The sequence below is a fragment of the Mus caroli genome, unplaced genomic scaffold (genome assembly GCF_978045245.1).
Source record: "Mus caroli unplaced genomic scaffold, Mus_caroli_1 scaffold_6, whole genome shotgun sequence".
Classification (NCBI taxonomy): Eukaryota; Metazoa; Chordata; class Mammalia; order Rodentia; family Muridae; genus Mus; species Mus caroli.
The window spans coordinates 35,765,374-35,778,839 of record NW_028227261.1 but is presented as its reverse complement, the minus strand read 5'-3'; the positions used below and the strand labels follow the sequence as shown (position 1 = coordinate 35,778,839).

The window sequence follows — 13,466 nt, the reverse complement described above, 5'->3', positions numbered from 1 at the left end:
GTGCTCAAAGCCCATGCTGGGTCCTCTTAGCAGCTTTCAAATCTTCCCCCAACCCTGTGCTTTTGGGTCCTGGCCAGGCAGGCTTCCCCATTAGTCTAACCTGAGCTTTACCTGGTCCAGATGTTTCTGATGGTGCTTGACCTTTAAGCCTCAGAGCAGAAACAGAAAATGGAGCTAGATTCTATGCCAGGCTTCTTTGTATGGTACTCTCCTTTCTTCCTTGAAAGAGGGGTCCAGAGGACCCTCAGAGAGGCAGAGTCTACTCTTCCAGCCCGAGTATCAGATTTGCTTAATTCCAAGCTTTTGCTCAATATCTCAGGCCCTTCCCTACACTTTGAGAAGTGGCAGCCACTACCTTATAATGAACCCATTAGAGCCTAGAATATTTTGTGTGTGGTGCCCCCTTGTGTTGCAGACCGGGAAAAACAAGTATATATTCATGGTTAGGCACCCTTTGGTCTTTTTGCTGAGGTCAGGAACCTCTGGAGTGAGAAGGACGAATTTCAGGGTGTGTCTAACTGTGGTGAATTCGTGCCCCCAAAGTATGCAGTACAATAATAACATGACGGTTGACAGAACTCAAAGTCTCACCCATTTAATTGGAGGGAGGGGGACTCAGGTTTATAATTCAACACTGTCTGAAGGGAGTTCCAAACACTACTGTATAATTCTAAACTTTGCTCACCCACAATGAGCACAGCTAGGAGTTCCTGGAAGTCAGCATGACTGAGTCCCTTACCTTTTTTGGAGTGTGTTGTGAGCTCTCATCACGCAGGGTGTTTAGGCCTGCCCAGCCTGTTTTTCCCGGGGTCAAAGATGTGCTGGGCAGGCTCCTAGCTTAGCTTCTCTTTGCATGGATACTCTTCTGTTATCCGTCTGCCATATGCTGAGGAGACTGGCTGAGGGCTGCCGCGTACGCTGCATCCCCCAGGCTTGCCTGTTCTGTGTAGTGAAGCAGAAGCCCCTCACCCACCATCCATGGGTGAGAGTTTGGCAGTCATTAGTTATAACCTAAGTATGTGCTCCTTGAAGGTCACTCCCCACAGTGTGCCTTGGTCCCTTTGAAGTGGTCTCCTGAGAGCTATTTCTTTCTTTCTTTTTTTTTTTTTTTTAAAGCTTTATTTATTTATTTATTTATTTATTTATTATATGTAAGTACAGTGTAGCTGTCTTTGTCTTCAGACCCACCAGAAGAGGGTATCAGATCTCATTACGGGTGGTTGTGAGCCACCATGTGATTGCTGGGATTTGAACTTCGGACCTTTGGAAGAGCAGTCGGGTGCTCTTACGCACTGAGCCATCTCACCAGCCCGAGAGCTGTTTCAACATGTGCAGTTTGCTCTATCATATTCCCTTCCCAGGGACACTGTAGCATCCCCTGCAGATTAATGTTTTCTGTTGCATCCTGCCAGCCAGCTCCATGTGACCTCACTTGGACATTCATTCTTTTCCTTGCAGGAGATGTGCACATTGCCATCATGGACCGGAGTGGCCAGCTGGAGGTGGAAGTGATTGAAGCTCGGGGCCTGACCCCCAAACCAGGCTCCAAATCCCTCCCAGGTGAGGCTAGGCAGCTGGGAGACCTGAGGAAGGATCCCAGTAGGGATGGGGTACCAGCCAGTCCCCAGCTCAGCAGTAGCCTAAAGCGGTGGGAGGTTGCTGAGCAAGATGGGTCAGGAGTGGGGTGAGGAGACACAGTGTTTGGGTCGTCTCTTTGTCTGCTGGGTTCACTGGCCAGCTCAATCCACTCCCTGCCAGGACTACCTAGAGGGTGGAGACGAGGCAGGCTGTGGCACTTCTCCCAACCACACTCCTTCATTTTCAGCCACCTATATCAAGGCTTACCTGCTGGAGAACGGGGCATGTGTAGCCAAGAAAAAGACAAAGGTGGCCAAGAAGACTTGTGATCCCTTGTACCAGCAAGCTCTGCTCTTTGATGAGGGGCCTCAAGGCAAGGTCCTGCAGGTCAGTGTTTACAGGGCAGACTCTCAAGTTCTCCAGGACAGTGTTTACAGGGTAGGCTCTCAAGTTCTGCTCAAGGATCGAACCAGGGGCATTGATGTATATCTGTTAATCATTGTGTGGGGGGGTGCACATGTACGGGGGTACATGTCTATCATGGAGTCAGTTCTCTCCCTTCACCTTGGCATGGACTCCAGGGATTGAACCAAGCTTCTGTGGTAAGCACTGTTCTCCTGAGCATCTTCCCAGCCACTTTCCCTCCCCCCCCAGCCCCCCTGCCCATTTCCTCCCTCCCTCCCTTCCCCCCTTTTATTTTCCCAGCATGCTTTTGTCCCCTGTCAGTTCATAGGGTTCTGGGCATGGCAAAATGGCTCCCCAGTTCTCACATCAGGGCAGGAGAACCAGGCTGTAGCTACCGCCCACCAGTGCTCTGTACCTCACTGGGGACTGGGTGTGGCTAGGCACTCTCTAGGATGATTGTGTCTGTCAGAGAGGATTCTGTGAAGGGAGGTGTGGTTTCCCCAGTGTGCTGATGAGCAGGCAGGGGCTTGGAAGGATGAAATGACTGTTAAGTTGTGGGACTAGAGGAGTCCACGTTCAGGTGACTCTCGGCCCAGCTCCTTGACAGTGAAACACTGTTGGTGGGTCTTTCTGATGAGTGGGAGGGGAAGGGGTTGCCTCATTGTGCCCTTTCTGTAGATGAACCCGAGCTCACATAGGCCTATATGATTTTCTTGGCTCTGTCCTGAGTTCAAATTCCTGCTTGACAGTTGCTGTAGGTGGTATGTGTGAGAAGAGATGGCTTGGAGGTTAAGAATATATACTACCCTTGTAGAAGACTGCTTCTATTACCCATGTTGGGTGGCTCAGCTGCCTCTAACTCTAGCTCCAGGAGGGTGAGGTGCCTCTGGCCTTTGGGGAGCACCTCCACTCAGGTGTATGTATGCACATGGGCAGCCACCCATTAAGTTAAACCATGGTGGGGGCTGCTATTGGCTTGCCTTGCCTAAAGACTCCTTGCTTTTTATTTGTAACAAACACCTAAGATTAATAAAAAAGAGAAAAGATTATTCTGACTGAGTTGTGGAGACTCCGGTCACTGTCAGTCGGAGCTGTGGAGGAAGCAGAGGAAGAGCCTGGAATCCCATAATCCCCTTCAGGAATCCACCTCTGATGTTTTCAGTCCAGCTACACCCCACCACCACCACTACACACACACACAACAGCCTGAGCTGTGACGGTTCTGTTGTAAGAGCCCATGGGGTTACCAACCAAAGAACTGCACAACTCTAGGATTCTGGGGCAGAAGCCCAATATCAGATGCCTGTTCAAAAAAAAAAAAAAAAATTGAAAAATCATTGACGTAATTGCTTCCTCCTCAAGTTCCAGATGGAGCCAGTCAGGGCCGGGCCAGGGGCTTATTAAGGCCCACAACAAGACTGCAGCTGTGACCCAGGCCCTGGACTCCTGGAGGGAGCGGCTGCCTTGGGTGTTGAGGGGAGTGGAACCAGATCCACCCAGGATCTAATCCGAGGTCACTGTGGGGCACTGTGTTGGTTAATTAGATCTTTTGGGCCACAGGAGAAAAGAAGACTTGTTACAACAGTTCAGACAATGCATGGCCCCCATAGGATATAGCCTGCCATGTCCCAGCCACTCAGACAGTGCATGCCCAAATAATTTTTAATTCTGACTCTCCCATCTGTGCCCTGGTGAAGCTGATAGGTTCCTGGGCCCACTGTCCAGTCCTGGGGGTTCAGTGCCTTCCTCTTCCTCCCACTGCTGCCAGGTGATCGTCTGGGGAGACTACGGCCGTATGGACCACAAGTGCTTCATGGGTATGGCCCAGATCATGCTGGACGAGCTGGACCTGAGTGCTGCAGTCACCGGCTGGTACAAACTCTTCCCCACATCCTCTGTGGCCGACTCCACACTCGGATCCCTCACCAGGCGCCTGTCTCAGTCCTCTTTGGAGAGTGCCACCAGCCCCTCGTGCTCTTAAGGACCTCGATGAGGACAAGAGGCCAGGGGCTATTGGGGGATGGGAGCCTGCTGGCCCCACCACCCCCTGTACATAGTCTCCATGTCCTTCTGGACCCCTTATCCTGCTGCATGCCTGTTAGCCACTGGGCTCGTCCCAGCTGGCAGTGGAGACTCTAGTGTGTCTCTGTGTGTCTCTGTATGTGTGTGTGTGTGTGTCCACATATTTGTCCACTTGTCTGTGTACAATCAGTCCTGGTGATCACATGGACTATATAGTCCACATCTCTGTATCTTGCTGGAAAGTACCCAAAGGAGCATCATATGGACACTTCTTGCCCATGGAGTCTCCAGGGGTGGAAATAGGGGATGTGGCCACTGGTGGGCCTCGCTTAGTCCCTGCCTTGTTGTCTTATGGTCTCCACTTGCTTTTCTGTCTTGTCTTTTTCTTTGCCTCTCCCAGCATTGCAGCTTTTTTGAGGAATGTAGCATCCATTGCAGCTGACCACACCTGGTTCCATCTAGGAATCTACATCTCTCCTCCCTACCACAGCCACACTGGTGGTCATCCCATTGAATGCACTCCACAGCATGTAGCATGCTCACTCAGTGCCCTAGCCGGGGCCCCAGGACAGAGGGTGTCTGGGGAGGAGGATGCAGGCCAGGCACACTAGAGGATGTACTGAGACCTCTCTTCCCCTGGGGTGTTCCAACATGCCAGAGGAGCTCCCAGTGGACCCAGGAGGTTGCCTGTTGAAGTAGCTGGCCTTTTCAGGCATCGAGGTGGCCCTGTCCCCCTTTGGGGTTATTCCTGAGGGAGCATGGCTTAGTAAGAGGTGCCATGGATAGGGCTACTTGCTGGAGGAAGGAGGGCTAAGGCTAATTTGTTTTGAGCCACTGTCTGGAAACCTGTCTGACCTGGGATTGGCTGCACGAAGCTATTCTTTCAGGGTTCTACTTTCTTTGCTCATCTGTAGACACCAGACCCCCATCTGGAGTTCTGACACACCAGGGCTCCAGCCTCCTAGCTCTGTGGGCAGCCTGGCTCTGCATTCAAGGGTGCCTCAGTCACCAGCTCTGTACCAGCAATACTCACCCCTCCACCTCCCTGACTTTCTTGAGTGGGCCCCTGCTCTAGGCATCCCAGCTGCCTCTACCTTACTACCCCCTTCCCTTGTCTGGCTGGGGCTCCTCCCAACCACTGAGAACACTGTTGGAGGGACTAGTGCCTGGGCCAGATCCCAAGATGGCTGATGTGAATACTGAAGGCTGGCTCTGGACTGCTGCATCTGTTCTCCCCTCCTTAGCTATAGGGTAGGGTTGGAGGCTGCCTGGGAGATGGCAAAGCAGCCCTGGTCCATGTCGAGTAGGAGGAAGGACACAGGTGATGGGTGGGAGATGGGGAAGACTCTCTGCCTCTCTCCTAGCCCATGCCTCTAGCATAAGTGCCTAGGCAGGGAGAGCTATGGGGATAACTGTGAAGCAGCCTTGGCCTGTATGTGAATCTCGTTTGTACCAAAGCTGGGGTACACAAAGCTGTCTCAGCCCAAAGGGCCTCCCTGTAGTCAGAGTCCTGCACTGTCAAAGAAGGGCTATGAAGAAGCCCCCATGCAAACTGGGGTGAGGAGGAGGAGGAGAAGGAGCAAACGGGGGATGTGTCCCTGCAGGCAGGAGAGGGAGGTGGGGGCCAGTTCTCTTGCCAGCCTTTCTGGCTAGGGAGTATATATGTATCTCCCATATCACTAGATATGGGGCAAAGTGCTCTTGGGCTCCAAGCCTTAATGGGTTGGGGGCAAGGAGGAAACTAGCTTGTGAAAGGCTGTTGCTTGAGGTGTGTGCTTGAGGTGTGTGCACCTTTAAAGCAGTTACCGGCTGGATGGTGTGAAAGCCATCTGGAGTGGAGGAGTGTCAGTGACCCACTGACAACATAGAGCTTTGCAGATGTGGCGTTGAGTCACTCCCAGAAGTGGGAGCTGCCAGCAGAGTGTCCCTTGCCTCTTAGGAGGGTCAGCACAGGGGATACTCTAGCCAGAGGAGGGACTTGATGTGCTGGGAACTCGTGCTGACCTGCCTACAGTCAGAGGCTGTAAACTACCTAAGAGATGGGCACTTGGCGGTCCCACCTCCATGGAAGATAGCCCCCCTCCCCAATTGATTTTGGGGAATTCACTCTTCTTAACACTGAGTAATCCCTTCTGGGTGCTTGCTCCCACGTGTGGGTTGTGTAAGGCTAGTGTGTACATGTGATGGGGAGGCTGGGTTTAAAGCTTTGTTTCTCAGCACACTGGATTGGGGGCTACACTGGGTGGGATGCCATTCCAGAAGCAGGTGTGCCCAAGTGTGACTTTTGCCTGGGCTGGGAGCCATCTGCCCTTTGAGGAAAGGACAATGGATCAAGAATTAGCCAGGTGCTTGTGAGTTCTCCTACCAACAGGCCACCTCACAGAACCTCTTGCTCCAGGGGTCAGTGGTTGCAGGAGTGGGATTTAGTCATCCCATCTCCTCTAGGCAGGCCAGACTCGTCGGTGATGGGCTGGGACAGGAGCAGCCCTACAGCGATGCTGGGCTGTGGGCAGGGGCAGTGATAAATGACTCAGAGCATATGTCTCTGTATTTCTGCCCTGCTCAGCCTGTCCCACTTTTTAACAGATTCCTTTCCTACAAGGAAAGCAGAGATGGGACTCTGTGATATGAAGTGGTCTCTAGGAAATGGGCCAAGTCTTGGTTTGACAGGGACATTTGATCCTTTGGGGAAGAACCGGCCAGAGGCGCTCTCATCTTGCCTCTCAGCTCACCAGACTCTGAACATCACCTCTTCAGCAGGTTCCAGGCAGTGCCAGCACACTATGGGGTGGAGGCAGAGCTGCAGGAAGCTCCAGAGAGGAAGGGGTGGTAGTGCCTGGATGGTTCTACTCTTGGGGACTCGGTGCCTGGAGCACTGGGGTCAAGCTAACTCTCCCAGGGGCTCAGCCCCCAACCAGGGAAGCATGCCAGCTCTTCCTTAACTGCCAGCCTGGGAGAGACCAGCAGCCTCCGTTTTTGTTTTTGTTTTAAAGACAACTGAGCCCTCCCAGGGCATTTCTTTGAAAATGAAATGTAGCACAATCCTCAACTGTGTTCCCGGGAGCCCTGACATACCCAGGGCCCCTGATACCTCACATTCTCCATCGCCCTTGGCCTAGGAGGCAGTAGTGCCCTAGCAAGGCTGCTCTTCTGTGTTTCTCCGATTGCGTCCAGCACTGTGCAGACTCTTAAGAAGTTGCTTCCTTTGCCCGAGGTTGCTCTCCACCGGGTGGGGAGATGCGGTACTTCATGTGGTGGCCTGAAGCTTGTCCAGCAGCATTTGTGTAGCGGCCACAGGGAAGTGGACAAGAGGAGGCCTGCTTTCCTGCTACCACCTTTTCTCTCCCACTCCTCAGTTGTTGTCTCTAATGTTCTGACACATACAGACGTTCTTTGGATCACAGCCCCTCTCCGTCGTCGTCGTCTTCTGATGGATGATCAGAGAGGAGATGGAAATGCAGGCTCCTTCCCTGCCTTCTCCCTCCAGCCTGCTTCTAGCCCGGTCAGAAGAGTTCAGAAGAAGCTAGGGAGATCAACCACCATCAGAGAGCAGGGGGGCCCCATCCAGTCAGCCTGGCCTGGCTGGGAGAGGGTCATTTGGAGAGTGCCTGAGCATCTCGGAGCAATGTCAGTGATGCCAAAGAGAGCGACTTGGCCTCCGTGGGCAGCAGCTCTGTCGGTGGAGCTAGATGAACACAGCTCAGATGGTGGCGTGCCCAAGGGAGGGTCCTTGTTCTCTGACAAAGGGCTTAATCTTTCCATGTAGCAAAGCAACTCCCTTCCCCCAACCCCGAGCATGGGCTTCTGTGGGCCCAGCATGGCTGTGCCTATAAGAGAAGCCACAGAGGTGAGAGACCTTATCTCCTTCCTGTCTGTCTTAGCAAGTGCTCCTTGAAAAGCCTGTGTTGCTGCTTTGGAGAAACCCAGCTCTGGCTGGACAGTCGCCAGTAAGGACAGGGCCTTGGGCCTGCAAGGAAGTCCATATTGATGCCAGGAAGGGTCCCTGGACCTGAGATTCCAGGGACAACTGAGCATCTGTCCCATTAGCCAATGACCTAGACAGGGATGGCTGTTCTGTACCTTTTTTTCTTCTTTTTTCTTTTTGCCAGAAACTGTGACCTTGTGTCCTCATCTGTAAAAACCAGAGCATTCGCTGGTTGCTCCATGGCCCCCTCCAGGCTTTGTAAGTCTATGGCTTGGAGTTGCTGAGATGGCTAGGGGCCTGTTTCACATCCCCCTTGGTTCTCACGCTGGGAGCCTGCCCTCATTTGGTCCATGCCCAGATGCTGCTCCTGAAAAGCCCAGATGTGGCTTCACCTCTGTGTGGTTTGCCCTCCTCCTACCACTCTCTCTGGTCTTGGTGAGAAATAACCAAGGGTCTTCTACAGTGGACAGTTCCCTAGGTGCTGCAATGTCACCACCTAGGCTGAGTCCTGAGTAGATCTATGTCCCCGCCAGGAGTCAGGCTGGGCCACCCGTCATTCTGCTTCTAGATGACAGGCCAGGAAGAGTGGACACTCAGAGCCCTTTCAAAGGAGTTCTCTCTGATGGGATGAGAGAGGGAACATCCTTCTAAGTATTTGGCTTTTTAAAACCACTTCTTCCCAAATTTCTTCTCCAAAACTTTCTCTTGGAAGGCAATTTGGCTGCTTCCTCAGGGAAAGCAGACCTGAGACTTCTTAGCAACTCCTGTAGCAATGAGAACTCACAGAAGGCAGGAACCCCTTTTTTAGAATTTCCAATTGCATCCTGCAAAGAGAGAGAGCGCGAGAGAAAGCGAGAGCTGTTAGGGACTGACAAGCACACTGTTTAGATAAAAGCAATTAGCCTTTTCTATTTGAGCTCTCTGCAGCATCTTCCCAAACTGTGGCTCCTGGGTGGCAGGTGGACAGCTGGGAGGGAATACCGGCTGCCTCATGTGATGTCCTTGCCAATCCCCCTGAGGAGAAAATTCTTCACATGGCTTCTGCATGTACAGTATTTGGGCAGAAAACAAAAAATAAAGTCCATTTGAAATTGGTTTTATGTATGGCTTTCTGAGGATGTTCTTCATTCCAAGAGAGAAGAGTTCTGAGTATTTAAAAAGGGAAGAGGGTTGCTTGAGAGGTGGGAAAGAGGTACAGCTCAGAAAAAGGTATGGAGATGATGCCGGCCTCCTGCCCCTGCCTGGGGTGCTTAGTTCCCTCAGCAACATTCCTGAGCCATGATGGATCAGACTGGCCTGTTGGCTTCCCACCTGGTACCCTCAGAAACCCTTGCTTTGTGTCTCTACAGACTCTAAAAGACACACCCAAATAGAGGGGACAGGAGAGACGAGGCAAAGGCTGACTCCAGCCACACCTTATAAAAACAGTCACCAGTAGCCAAGCTCGGAGCTGGGGCTTGCAGTAAATCAGGGACCTCTGCAGCAGCCCTCGCTCTCCCCTGCCTCTAAAAGATGGGAAAATCCCAAATGCAAACTATGAATTCCAACAATTACTAAAATGTAATAAGACATAATTAAGCAGTGTTTATCACGGGCATGCAAGATGTTTCATTATATTATAAAAATCCATCTGCAATTTACTGTATTAATAGATTAAAGGAGAAAATGTGTTTATCCTAATGCAGAAAAGATGTTTTATAAGGTTTTATCTTACTTATAATTAAAAAAAGAGAAAGTCTAGCAAGCAGAAGAGGACTTTTTAAATTTGATAATCTTCATACATCAAAATGCTAAAGCAGAGCTTGAGAGAGATGATGGTTCATTGGTTGGGAGTATTTAGTGCTTTTCCAGGGGACCAACATTCAGTTCTCAGCACGCACACTGTGCAGCTCACAACTGCCTTTAATTCCAGTTCCCAGGAGTTCTGGTGCCCTCTTCTGGCCTTCACCAGCCCATATACCCAGTATACATATAGACAGGCACACATACACACTTAAAAATTTAAACTATATTTTCTGGATTTGGTAGCACATGGATGTAACCCCAGCACTGGAGAGGCAGAGGCAAGTGAATCTCTGTGAGTTGGAGGTCAGCCTGTTTTACATAGAAAACTTTAGGTCTTCCAGGGATAATATAGTGAGACTCTGTCTCAAGAAGGAAATAAAGAACTTTCATTTAAAGGGGCTGTGTGTATAGCTACAGATGTGGTTGGAAGGTTTGTGTTCCATGCATGCAGACAGCAGAAGGAGACTCTAGTTCCGCATTGGGAGGATGGTTAAGCATAGGAAACCTCAAAGCTCATCCCCACAGTGGCACACTTCCTCTAACAAGGTCACACCTCCGAATAGTGCCACTCCCTGCGGGCCAAGCATTTAAACATGTGAGTCTATGGGGGCCAAGCTTGTTTGAAACCACTACAGCTGGGTAAGTAAGAAAGCAATATATAATTTCAATAGGTACATAGGAAGAATTGGGGGGGGGGGCTGGAGAGATGGCTCAGCAGGTAAGAGCACCTGACTGCTCTTCCAAAGGTCCAGAGTTCAAATCCCAGCAACCACATGGTGGCTCACAACCATCCGTAACGAGATCTGACTCCCTCTTCTGGAGTGTCTGAAGACAGCTACAGTGTACTTACAAATAATAAATAAATCTTAAAAAAAAAAGTAAGAATTTGGGGCTACAGAGATGGCTCAGTTGCAAGCCTGAGCACCCATGTGCAAAGCCTTGTGTGGTGGTGTATGCCTGTGACCTCATGGCTGGTGGAAGGAGACAGGAGAATCCCAGGGGTCTGTGGCCAGTCAGCCTAATCAAACTGATAAGCTCCAGATTCACTGAGATACCCATCTCCAAATATATGGTGGGCGGAGCTTGAGAGATGGCTCAGTGATTAAGAGCACTGGTGGCTCTTCCAGAGGACAGGAGTTTGATTTCCTGGCACCCACATGGCCGTTCACAGCCATCTGTAACTCCAGTTTCAGGGGTTATGGAACACCCTCTTCTGGTCTCTGCTGTCACTGCTTGCATGTAGTATACAATAAAACATGCAGGCAAAACACTCATACCCATAAAATACAAATAAGTACATTTCAAAAACAATCTAAAGGTAGACACCTGATATCCACCTCTGGTCTCCATGTGTACACTCAGATGCATGCAGAAGTGTACCTACATATGCATGTGTACACACAAATGATGTGACAATTCAAAACTCATTTATGATTTTTTTAATCTCAAAATTAGTAGTAATTAAGCAATGTCAACCTCATGGGCTGAATTTATAAAAAATTGAAGTGTTAAAGACTGTCTTAGTTAAGGTTGTATTGCTGTGAAGAGACAACATGACCACTTCAACTCTTATAAAGGAAAATATTCATTGGGGCTGGCTTACAGTTTCACAACTTTAGTCCATTATCATCATGGCAGCACGCAGGCAGACACGGTGCTGGAGGATCTGAGAGTTCTACATCTTGATCCACAGGCAGCTAAGAAAATGGTGAGCCACACTGGACATAGCTCGAGCATAGAAGATCTCAAAGCTTGCCCTAACAGTGGCACACTTCCTCCATCAGGGCCACACCTTGTAATAGTGCCACCCTCTGTGGGCCAAGCATTCAAACACATGAGTCTGTGGGGGTTATTCCTGTTCAAACTACCACAAAGCTAAGTCAAGCATGGCTAACAGATACCTGTCATCTCAGCATTTGGGAAACAGGAGGGTCAGGAGGACCAAAGTGCCTGGGCTACATTGAACAGCAAGCAATATCTGGTCTCAAAACTAAAACAAATCAAGTGTGATGGCTGGACCCAGCACTTGGGAAACTTTGACAGGAGGACTAGGAGTTTAAGGATATCCCGGGCTGCATAGCAGTTCTAGACCAAAGGTATCAAGTGAGACCCTGTCTCAAAGAACCAAACTAGGGCCAACAAAAGGGCTCAGTGGGTCAGGGTACTTACAGGTAAGGAGATGACTCAAGTTCCATTCCTCAGGACCCAAGGCTAAAACACACTGTAAACTGTCTTCTGGCTTCCACATGTGTGTGACACGTGCCCCTCCCCCAGTACATATATAAGTAAGTACTTTGGGGATTTGAGTAAGAATGGCCCCCATAGGTTCATATATTTTAATGCTTAGTCTCCAGTTAGTGAAGTGTTTAGGAAGGATTAAGAGGTAATGGTCTTCATGGAGGAGGTATGTCACTGGAGATAGGCTCCTGTTTCTGCCTCTCTCTCTCTCTCTCTCTCTCTCTCTCTCTCTCTCTCTCTGTGTGTGTGTGTGTGTGTGTGTGTGTGTGTATTAACATCTAATAGGCTGTAGAACATTTAAAGGGTGATGAGATGGCTCAGTGGATAGAGCTCTTGCCACACAAGCACGATGTCCTGCGTTAGATCCCCAGAACCCACGTGTCTTCATTTGCTTTCCATTGCTGTGATAAACGCCATGACCAAAAACAACCTGGGAAGCAAAGGGGTTGTTTGGCTTAACTTTCCCATCACTGTCCATCATTGAAGGAAGTAAGGGCTTCCTTCAGATTCTATCCTAGAAGACGGAACCACAGCAGACCGCTGCTCATTGGCTTGGTTCCTCTGGCTTCTGCTTAGCTACTTTTCTTCTGTAGCTCAGGGCCACCTGCCTAGGGATGTTACCATCAGCAGTGGTCTGGTCCCTCCCACATCAGTTAGCAATTACAGGAATCCCCTACAGACCATCCCACAGGCCACTCAGGTCCTCAGCTGACGTTTCCTCCTCCAAGGTGATTGGTTTGTGTCAAGCTAACAAAAATCTACTCAGCCCACTAGGAAAAGTGGAAGGAGAGAAATAACTCACCATGTTGTCTCTGAACTCCCTACATGCACACATGCACAACACACAGACAACAATCATAAAATGTTTATAATAGTGTTTAAAAACATAGGGGTAACTATAAGAACTCTACACTGAAAGAAGATGCTGCTGAGAGAAATTAAACATGAACTGAAAGAGACGTACTATAAACAAGTCAATGCTTGAGGCTGGAGAGATGACTCAGCACTTAAGAGCACTTACTGCTCTACCAGAAGTCCTGGGTTTGATTCCCAGAACCCATGTGGTAACTCATAACCGTCTGTAACTCCAATCCTAAGGGATCAAATGACCTCTTATGACCTCTGTGGATTATTGCACACACATGGTGCATATTAATGGCATTCAGGTAAAACACCCATACATAAAATAAAAACAAATGAATCTTTTAAAAGTTTTTATTTATTTACTTTGTATATATGAATATTTCATTTGCATGTATGTCATTTGTGGACACTATATGTCCCTGTTAGATCCCCTGAAACTGGAGTACAGGTGGTTGTGAGCCGGTATGTGGGTACTGGGAATTGAACCCAGGTCCATTGCAAAAGCAGCAAGTGCTTTTAACCACTGAGCCATCTTGTCAGGCCCCCAAATGAAATCTTTTTAAAAAAAGAAATCAGTTCTCCTCAGATTGATCTCTAGATCTGGTGTGCTTTGGATAGAAATCCCAGAAGGGAGATCACAGCCACCAAA

General features: G+C 49.6%; 1 protein-coding gene across 2 annotated transcripts in view; it reads left to right on the top strand.

The window, feature by feature from the left end:
* Rims3 (regulating synaptic membrane exocytosis 3) overlaps positions 1 to 9,279 on the top strand; it is a 41,241-nt gene extending 31,962 nt beyond the window's left edge. For both annotated transcript variants that reach the window (XM_085839004.1, XM_021160890.3), the window contains exons 6-8: positions 1,459 to 1,560; positions 1,826 to 1,965; positions 3,752 to 9,279. In XM_085839004.1, coding sequence (XP_085695130.1) covers positions 1,459 to 1,560; positions 1,826 to 1,965; positions 3,752 to 3,964 — 455 coding nt within the window. In that variant the 3' untranslated portion in view covers positions 3,965 to 9,279. The remainder of the gene's footprint in view (positions 1 to 1,458; positions 1,561 to 1,825; positions 1,966 to 3,751) is intronic.
* Positions 9,280 to 13,466: the final 4,187 nt, after the last annotated feature.